The 10,619-nt window shown below is 43.8% G+C and overlaps 1 protein-coding gene across 2 annotated transcripts in view; it reads left to right on the forward strand.

Moving 5' to 3' along the window:
- strbp (spermatid perinuclear RNA binding protein) overlaps positions 1-5,570 on the forward strand; it is an 80,159-nt gene extending 74,589 nt beyond the window's left edge. For both annotated transcript variants that reach the window (XM_086186820.1, XM_086186819.1), the window contains exon 19: positions 167-5,570. In XM_086186820.1, the coding sequence (XP_086042946.1) occupies positions 167-261 (95 nt within the window). In that variant the 3' untranslated portion in view covers positions 262-5,570. The remainder of the gene's footprint in view (positions 1-166) is intronic.
- Positions 5,571-10,619: the final 5,049 nt, after the last annotated feature.

The raw sequence follows: 10,619 nt of genomic DNA on the forward strand, positions 1-10,619 counted from the left end.
AAATGGGAATGTTAGTTCCTGTGGCAATACCCTCGTTTACTAGAACCTCTCCAAACGTTGCAGCCCTCAGTGCTATTAACCCTCGGTGCTGCCTGACTGAAGTGACCCTGTGTCAGATGGTAATTCATGTCCCTCCTGCTCTTCTGTCTCCTTTGTGTCATTGCAGGAGGTCTCTTCATCGACAATCCCTTCTACCAGCCGCGGACGCTCGCTCCTTTCATCATTCACCTGGGTCCCCAGGATCTCTTCTCTGACTTCTAGAGGCAGCAGGTTGTTGGATCTCTACTTACCTGTATCTGTACACACAGAACCCCTGGCTGCTGCCTGTAAGCCGGCTGCCTTTCTAAACCCAGCTGACGGACTCCAAACACTTTTAATCTAGTTTCCAGCTGGAGAGACCTCTCTGACCCTCCGACGGCGAGGCTCCGAGCTCCTCTCTGTTTTCTCTACCGGCCGTTCAGATTATCACATCAGAGCGGAACGACTGTACACGAAGCAATACTCGGATTTTACGAGAAAAGTTCAGCTGCGACTGCGCGTGGATGTGCTGGTCTTTCTTATAGCAATACACCTGAACTCTTCAAGCTTACTTAGAAGATGTGAATGTCTGACGGAGTTTCACAGCATCGCAATAGCTCATTCTGATTGTATATTCATGTGTATGTGTGTGTGTACATGTGGCTATAACATGACTATATACACATATATGTATGGTGTATGTTTCTATAATGATGTGTTGATGATAATGTTATTATATGATCATGTATTTATGTAAATACACTATAAAATATATCTTGTTGGTATAAATTATTTTAGAATTATAAAGTGAAATGTATCTGTAATATCACATTATAGCTTTCCAATTTTATATACGCTGAGCAACTGAAGCTAGTTCTAGAAGATGCAATATTATCTTTGGTATTATTCCTATTAATCTGTGCTGTTCCTATAATAATGCCTCCTTCCTTCCTTCTTTGAACTCCTCCTCTCTCTCTCGATGTCTCTCTCAGCCTTTCTGAGCGCGCTCTCTGCTGCCTAAGGTTTATTTACGGACCAGAGGTGCTCACACACTCATAGTCTAATCACACCCGTGCACTCACACGTACACCTTTCCTTTCAGAAAGCACATTTTCTATCGTTGCTGGCAGGAAATATCGGGGTTTTAAATGATCTCTGCGTGTATGATGTATGCGCTCCTCCCTCCTGTCATGAACACACACACACACACACACACACACACACACACACAGGACTAAAAGCACAGCCGTCACTGGTTGCAACATACACACACATGCACACACATCACTAAGGTGAACTCACCGTAGGGACTAAAAGCACAGCCGTCACTCTTTGCAACATATACACACACACACACACACACAATCTCACACAAACACGCTCTTCCTGTCACCTTATGGCTGCATTGAAGAGCTGCTGCTGGAACACACAGCGCTCACTAATTAAAGAGGGTTCTGTTCATCTTCATCAGAGGAAGACTTGGATCTCTCCTGTGTTGTTGCTGCAGGACCCCGGGGCCTGGGCCCACTTTAGGAGGAGGCTTTGGCTGTGTTGCCGGGTCACCGATGCCAGAAAATTTGAGGGGTGGAAAGGAAAGTCCAGGTGGAACTGAGGTGGACTGAGGAGGTCTAGCTGATCCAAACCAGCAGATGGGTGTCTGTTATTATTACCGCCTTCCCTCCTTCACCGTGGGCCGGAGCCAGGGTCTCTGTCCTGATCTAGCATGTAGCTCCTCCAGTGTCAAACTTGGGTGTAGAAACCTGCGGTGTCAGATTTAAGCATTCACACGTGGTGTTGGCCATGGATGAGAAAAATCTCAGAAAAAATGATCTAGGAATGTAGTATTTTGACACAGAATTTGTCACCCAATATTACAATTAGAATCTTTTTTTTCCCTTCATATTCACATTTTTAGATCTGATGCAACATCTGCGTCCTTGTCGGTGTCGCTTATTTATTTTTCAGATTTAATGAGAAGTAGAGCAATTTATTCTTCTAGAAGTCAAAGGTCTTATCTTTGTTTTTCGGTTTTTATTTCCTGCTGCTCTGCAACAGACGAGGAGAAACACAGGTTTTAGTGGACGTTCAGCAGCTTCCAAACAAGCCTCAGGTGTTGGGAGGTTATTTACAGATATGCCAGGTTTTTTTTGGCTGTTTTTTTAGGTCTACGTGGTATTTTTGCGGCAGATAATTAGTCTTGATGTTGATATTAAATGATATTGCGTATTAGTCGTCCTTAATACTGTGTACTGGGATTGTGGTGGTTTAAAAACTGTAGTAATGTGAGATGGTTCTCTCTGTATTGTGAGCTTGAGCTGGTCGTAACTCGATAGAAACGCCACATCGGTCAGGATGCTCATCAGAGGGCGAGCAGCCTCCAGATCTGGATGTGAGCTTGATTTTAACCAAACGTTTGGTTTGACTTTGGTCCTAAATCCTGTTTTACGAGTCGATTCAGGGTTCAATTTTTATGAGGCCACTGAGCTGAAGAAGCTCTGAGAGTCTGAGAGTCCTTCAACGTTGAACAGCTGATTCTTCAGCAACTGCATTTACAGTTTTAGGAGGGATACTCATTTTTTGTTTTTTTGTTTTTACACGCGAGAAAAAAATGTCAGCAGCCATGACGTGCAGCTGCTGCCCGTTCCTCAGGTTCAGTGCTGTGAATCTCCGTCACTCCCTCTCTGCTCTGGCTCTTCCCTCTCATACGCTCTTCACGCTGAGGTGAATAATTCCGAGCTTTGCCGACCTCCTCCACCACCTAAGAATTTCTCCTAATTTCCCCTCTGGCCCGTCTGTCTCGCGCCCCCGTCCTCTCCCTCCAGATGGCCCACATTAATAAGGCAGACAGTCATACCTCAGTGAGCAACCTTTTCATTTCCCCTCAGACTGAAGAGACGCTCGGGAGGAGTCACCCTGACTGCCGACCCTCAACTCTCAGGCTTTCACAGGAAGGGGAACAGAATGGACAAAACCTGGCACAAGTGGTGTGTGTGTGTGTGTGTGTGTGTGTGTGTGTGTGTGTGTGTGTGTGTGTGTGTGTGTGGGGCTGCATCATGCTAACAGGGAACTGCTGTTTAGTGGTGCAGCTCAAATATAGATTTCTTGTTAATGTGGTGGGCCTCCCCTTAAACAAAGCCAGCAGTAAGGCACCCCCCCCCCCCCGCGCGCTGCCTACTCATCATCGTATCACTCATATGTTATCTCAGTCAACTAGCTGGCCAAGTTAGCCTAATAATACCCTTTACTGTCCTTCAGTCACCAAATACAGGACAAAGTCCTGTTTCTTCTGTAGTGGTAACAGTAACATTAGGAACATTGTTTGGTGATGAATTTGTATGGAGAACTTAACTCAGTCAAATTCAATGTAAAAAAATGCAGTTTTTCACTCCAATGAATGAATCGGCCTCAAGACGTAGCGGCTCCTCCACGCGACCCGCCACACCACACGCTTCCACCAGGGGCGGTGCAATTCGGCTGCGTAGTTTAACAGTTAAACACGAATGAAGAGGAAAACTACAGATGCTTTAATCTGAAAAACAGCATGAATGGGAGCCTTGGGAGCAGGACGGGTGTTTCTCAGAGCGCAGCACCATCAGCACCAACTGTGCTCCTCCCAGAAACACACTCAGTTACTGTGTTTGCACAGTCATGGCTGTTTGTGCCACATTCAAGTTGTCTGATAGACGTTCTTTGTGTGTCAACTTTTCCCAGAAATGTCTCAAAGAGATGACTATGAAGCAGCAAGAGCCTGCCATTGTACACACACACACACACACGCGCACACACACACACACGCACACACTCTTTTTCCTCTCTCCCTCTCTCGCCTGCATCTACAGTTACAGAAACATAATTATGACACTTAAATCTAAAAAGCACAATCCATCGACACATCGTACTCAGGGTTACCTGACACACACGTGTATGCAAACACAAAAGCACACACATACATGCGCGCTTTCATACGTGTAAATATTTGCTGAGCACATGGACACAGCATGACGTTCTCTGTTGATATTTCACATACGATTGTCTCACGAGCAGTTAGGCCTTGTTTGTACATTAGGATTTGAGCCATGTATAGCTGAGAAAACACACCCCTGTATAATCCTGGTGCTGTCTAACAGGCTGCTGTAGCACTGTATATAACCCATCAGACTCAAGTTTGCTGGAGCTTTGCTGTCAGGAGTGAAGAGGGAGGAGTGCCGTCATCAAAAAATATTTTTGTGGCACCGAATGCAGGAGCTTCGTGCAATTAGATGCGGCAATATGTTCAGTCGAGTGCTTTTGTTGCCAGGTTAGGTTTTTTTCCCCTCTTTTCTTTTTTTCTATTTAAAGTCTGTTCAAGCCCGTTTTTCCCAAAAGGCACCTCTTCATCCCCCTGCCAGGTCAAAAAGGTCAAACGGAAAGCAAATAATGCAGAAATGCTTTTGGGAAATGTGTTTGTTCTGCAGGCTGGGATTCATCCAGAGACCAAAGACTCTCAAACCTTTGTTGCACAAATCTGATCGTCCTCTAAAAAAAACAAAAAAACAAAAAAAACAACCTTAAAAAAAAAAACTTGAAATCTGATAGTCATCGTCTAGACAGACAGAAATGTCAGGTTTAAGAAAAGAAGAAAAGAGACGTGTTATGAGAAGGGACGCCACGTCTGGATCACCAGCACAGAACGGTGGAGACGTGCCGAAGATGGAGGCAGAGGAAGAAGAGTGTGTGTGTGTGTGTGTGTGTGTGTGTGTGTGTGTGTGTGTGTGTGTGTGTGTGTGTGTGTGTTTTTATGAACTCGGCAGAGGAGCAGAAATAGATCTGGGATCACTTTTCACCTTCGAGTATGCTCGCGTGCGTGCGTGCGTGCGTGCGACACTGAGCATGTTGTTGCATCCTTGCCGGGTCACGCTCCTCATACATGATCAAAGCCTTGCAGGTGGGAATGTACACTGTTGTTCTAGTGATTGTAGAGTAGAATGTATTCATGTATTTACTCATAGAGGAGTAAACTTGCTTTCTGTAGAGAAGCATATATATATATATAGATACATATATATACATATCTATATATATAGATATATATATAGACACGCAATATATGAATGGATACATATAAATTGACATATCTACTTTGGGCTCGTCCATCCTGTTTGGAATCACATTTCTTTACCCCCTTTTATTTTTTGTTTATATTTTGGCAAAAAAGAGTTGTGTCTTATGAGTGATGCGTGTTTCCTGTAAATATGATTTTCTTTTTTATCTTATTTTTGACAAATAGGGGATTTAATGGAACTGTTCTATAATGCTGCCTATGAAATTACGAAGATATTTATCCACACAGTCTATCTCATTCATACAGTGATGAGTTTTTGTGAGATGCTGTCACCGCTGGTCCTGAAACGACAGCGAACGGAGGTCGTATAAACTTGCTGTATTTGATTGTTTTTGATTGGTAGCAACATCCACAGCAGTGGTGATCGCTGGTTGTCACTGTTCATGACATAATCTATGCTTGTTGAACTGAAGAATAAAACTGAAAGTGCTGAATCTTTACACACGCGTGCATCTTTGAACTGACGCTGACATGAATCCACCACATGAGGACAGAGGGATACTGCAAACACGTAGCTGGCTGATAATTTGGTTGTAAGTGAGTCAAGTTTTGTTTGAAGAATCAAATCAGAATCATCTGTTAGCATCTCTGTGTTCATAACTGGCATCCATTCCAAACTGTCGAGCACCAAACTACAGAGAAAACAAAAAGGCTGCAAAATAATTTAGGGAATAAGTTACATCATAAGTGCAAAATACAAATATCAGTTGCATCCAGCTTCTGCACCTTGTGTCCCCATCTAACTCAAGCATGCTGGCGTAGCGTGCTAACCTCGGTAGTTGGGGAGGATGGGAGTCTTTAGATTATGGATTTACCCCCAAGGTTCAATAGGAATGTGGCTGTAGCCCCCCATGACATCTCCCATTGGTTTGTGGAGTGAGTTGCCATATTTGGACGAGGCAGGATAAAGGGGTGGAGCTGACTGAGTCACAGACATGTCTCATTGTCAATCACAGGGTGGCCACGCCCTTTATCATGTGATATGATAATTTAACAAAATAAAGATGATGTTGCTTGAAATGAAACTAAACCGCTAAATCAAGTTGTTTGTTACAGTCCTGCCTCCTTATGGTAGCAGTGCAGTCGCCCCCCGCTGGCCGGGGAGAGAATGCATTGGCTTCACTTTTCAGACCTGGTAGGATTTACTGTTTGATGCAAATGATAGTTTTTGTTGAACCAGTGTTGAATTTGGACTCAATGATCCTGCTAATCCAGAGTTAATCCTGAGTTTAACATAAAGGTTGTACTAGATTACTTTCCGGGGGGTGGAGCCTATCCCAGCTGACATTGGGTGAGAGGCGGGGTTCACCCTGGACGGGTCACCAGTCTGTCAGGGCCATCAGGAGCAATTAGGGGTTCAGTATCTTGCTCAAGGACACTTGGACATGGTCACTAGGGAAAGTGAGGATCGAACCAGCGACCCTTCTGTTGCAAGATGGCCACTCAACCTCTGAGCCATGCTGCCCCAAGTAGGATGAATAAATCATAAATAAAGTAAATCATAAATTAAAGTCTCGAATTTGGCCTGGGCCAAATATTGTTGTCAGCACCATCAGTTTCTCAGGTCCCAGACATTCAAAGTTTGTTACTGTTCATCCTTAAAATGCTTCAAATGTTTGAATGAGTCACATTCTGACAGCTAATAGTGATAATTTGTGCGTCATCATGTCGGACTGTAATCACAGCGTGGAGGTTACGGGCGATAATTGGCAGGTTTGTCCTCGAAGAGTCTCAACACACCAAGTCTCAGCAATATGAGCTGTCAATCATCTTTAGAGCAGCTGAGTCTGAGTATCCCGTAACATCTCCAGCAGTCAGCACCACCAGCACACAGCTGCCAATCACCCCGCTGTGTGTGTGTGTGTTTGTGTGTGTTCAGAGCAACAAAACCCCCTGCAAGGAGGATGGAGGATTAAAATCTTGTGCCAGAGACAATTATCCTGACAAATGAACGCTTGCTCAGCAAATATCGCTGGATTGTGTCGATAGCTACAAGAAATAACATAATTTAACATTTTAAATATGGAAGAAATCTGTAAAATAAACAAAAAAACGCAGAAGTTGTGAAACAGAAGGTTCCCTCATGGCTGTCACATTCTCTCATCTCTCAGTTATGTACACGCCAGTCTGGAAAACCAATAAGACACCGAATAGCCGAGGAATCCAGATCCAGACGGCGTGGAGCAATAAATGAAGCTGGACTGCTGACAACTTACTGAAGATAACTCAGATTGTATTTCACCTGGTAAAAGGAGGCTACGATACACTCACATATCAAATTAATTTGACAGGTTTTATTAATTCCCTCCTGCGCGGGATAGCCGGGCCTGTTTATAGGTAACAACATTGCTGGTGCAGATTTAACGAGATCCAGAGATAAATCAAGTCAGTACAGTACAAGTCTATGGTAGCCAGTCGTGAGGATCATTTAACAGCACTGACCCAAGTCTGTTTAACATTTATAATAGAGGAATTGTACTACTTCTTCTTCTTATTTTACCCTAAACTGGTGCACTAACAAGTATAACTGCCCTTTGCACAGTTTCTATGTTCAAAAAAGGTGACAAATGTAAAATATGGACTGAAGCTTCACAATGTTGATTCTGCCTTATTAGCAAGTTCATATTTTCCCAACTTCAGTTGCAGACATAATCTCAACTGGTATTTGTAACGATGTTACAATCATATTTTTTTACTCTTCAAAATTTTAGGGCTTACAGATTTATCGATACTTGATGTTCCACCAAGCTTTGCATTTTAAAATTGTGCTGTTTAAATCGGTGCTAAAAATGTAAGAATAAATTTGAATTCTCACAAAATAATGTTTGAAATTGTAGCCACCTTCTCATTAGCACTGGGACTGACACGAGGAACATCGGGTGGATATTCTTTTCTGTTTTGAACAGACGAGCCTGGCGAAATTATGAATCAAATACATACTGTGATGAAACTATTTTCAGACTAGACAAAGAAATTCTCTTTTGTGCGATTAAACCAACTGTTTATCCGTCAATCTCTGTGTGTGTATTGCTTTTGACTTGAGGAGGTCCAGAATGGAGTCTGAAATCTGGGGTCTGAGATGACAGAATGAGTGAGGTGACAGTCAGATGACAGTTGTAACAGTCAGGATGAGTGAGGTGACAGTCGGATGACAGTTGTAACAGTCAGGATGAGTGAGGTGACAGTCAGATGACAGTTGTAACAGTCAGGATGAGTGAGGTGACAGTCAGATGACAGTTGTAACAGTCAGGATGAGTGAGGTGACAGTCGGATGACAGTTGTAACAGTCAGGATGAGTGAGGTGACAGTCGGATGACAGTTGTAACAGTCAGGATGAGTGAGGTGACAGTCTGATGACAGTTGTAACAGTCAGGATGAGTGAGGTGACAGTCGGATGACAGTTGTAACAGTCAGGATGAGTGAGGTGACAGTCGGATGACAGTTGTAACAGTCAGGATGAGTGAGGTGACAGTCGGATGACAGTTGTAACAGTCAGGATGAGTGAGGTGACAGTCGGATGACAGTTGTAACAGTCAGGATGAGTGAGGTGACAGTCGGATGACAGCTATAACAGTCAGGATGAGTGAGGTGACAGTCGGATGACAGCTGTAACAGTCAGAATGAATGAGGCGACAGTCAGATGACAGTGGCAACAGTCAGAATGAACAAAGTGATGCTGTAATTAGCTGCGGAGTCTCTGCAGGTTTGTCATGAAACAACAAACTCTGCCATCACACTTGGTCATTTCATGAAGTGCTTTTTGGAAGAAAAAGAAAGACTATGGCCACTTAAAAAAAATCTGAAAAAGAAGCAAATGACAACAGTCAACAGCAGCAGCAGTGTTTGTTCTTCTCATGTTGAGTTCATTAGTTGAATCTAATGTACATCCTGAGTTACTCTTCATCAGAGAGTCCAGCATAGGTTTGTGTGTGTGCGCATGTGTGTGTGTGAAGGTGGGAGGGTGGGGGGCATCAGGAGATCAATTTACAAAATTTCAGAGAGTGGGGGGGGGGGGGGGGGGTTGCGCCTGATCCAGTTATTTACACGCAAGTCCTCTCAACCTCAACATCACAACTGAATGACTAAAATAGCTTTTAAACCCGGCAGGTCTTAACCCCCAAAAAGCCACTCACACCCCACAAAGACCTCCCAAATGTTAAATAAGGACACACACACACACACACACACACACACACACACACACACACACACACACACACACACACACACACACACACACACAGATGTACACTCAGGGACTATCATCCCCCCCCCCCCCCACTCTCACTGTGACCCTAAAACAAAGGCTGCATTCACACCTTCCATGTTTAGTTCCTGGACTGATTTACTCTCGGGGTGCAGTTGGATTGAGCAGGTGTGAACACATAATCACACTCCAGTTCACACCAAAACCAACTGGACCCTCAAACGTTCATTCATATTTGTGGAATTTTGGCTCCTCACAAAGCCGTGTGTCCCCACAAGTGCAGTAGAACACTGGTTCACATATACTGACTCAGCAGCACACACGAGCCACTTCAGGATTATGAACATTCTCAAGGGACTAACCTCTGCTTCCCTAATGTTTCATTCTGATAATGTCAGGATAATCAGATCATACTGGCCCTTCACGTCGGAAAAACAACTGGCTAAGTCAGAGACAATTTCTTTCATGAGTTGATGCCATGTTCAGTAGGAAGACAAACAACAAAAGTCAGTATTTGGTTCATTAAGTCCTGGATTGAATGTCATTTTGGATCACGTAAATTCTGTGTAACATGTAAACGTTAGCGGCTGTCCGTGGGGTGTGAGCCTGATTAGCTTTGAACTTCATCTGATAGCATTGTTAGCATTAACCTCTCAATCCCTCTCCTTGGCTCACCGTCACAGAAAATAATGGAAACAGTTGTGAATTTCTTGTTGAACTCATCTACTCAAAAACTCATGAACATCAACTTCCGGACATCACATCGACAAGACATGAACACAGGGAGCCAAAGGTTGACCTCTGACCCTAAAATTTAACAATTTACCAAATGGAAACATGACTTTTGTTCCCACATGAACATGCCGTCACCAATGATCTGAAGTCTGGGCTGTGCCCCTGAAAAGTGGCTTAAGTCATGAACACACACACACACACACACACACACACACACACACACACACACACACACACACACACACACACACACACACACACACATAAATCTATGACTGCTGAGCAGAGCAGCAACTAAAGATGCCCGTCCCATTAGCATTCTACCTCTTCATTTTACTCTGTTGCTGCCTGTTGGTCATATTTATAGCTCCATAACTCCAGATTGAAAGTGTGAGTGTGTGTGTGTGTGTATGCGTGTGTGTGATTACATAATGCAGACACTCGATACCTCCAGCAACAGCAGCAGCAGCAGGTAATCTGCAGAGCCGAGATCCTGACGGCCGTCATCGCTAATGGTGATAATTTCATAGATCGTTTTTTTAAGTCATAAACACTCTG

Source organism: Aulostomus chinensis, chromosome 19 (genome assembly GCF_037954235.1).
Source record: "Aulostomus chinensis isolate RoL2024-O1b breed Wild chromosome 19, RoL_Achi_v1.0, whole genome shotgun sequence".
Classification (NCBI taxonomy): domain Eukaryota; kingdom Metazoa; phylum Chordata; class Actinopteri; order Syngnathiformes; family Aulostomidae; genus Aulostomus; species Aulostomus chinensis.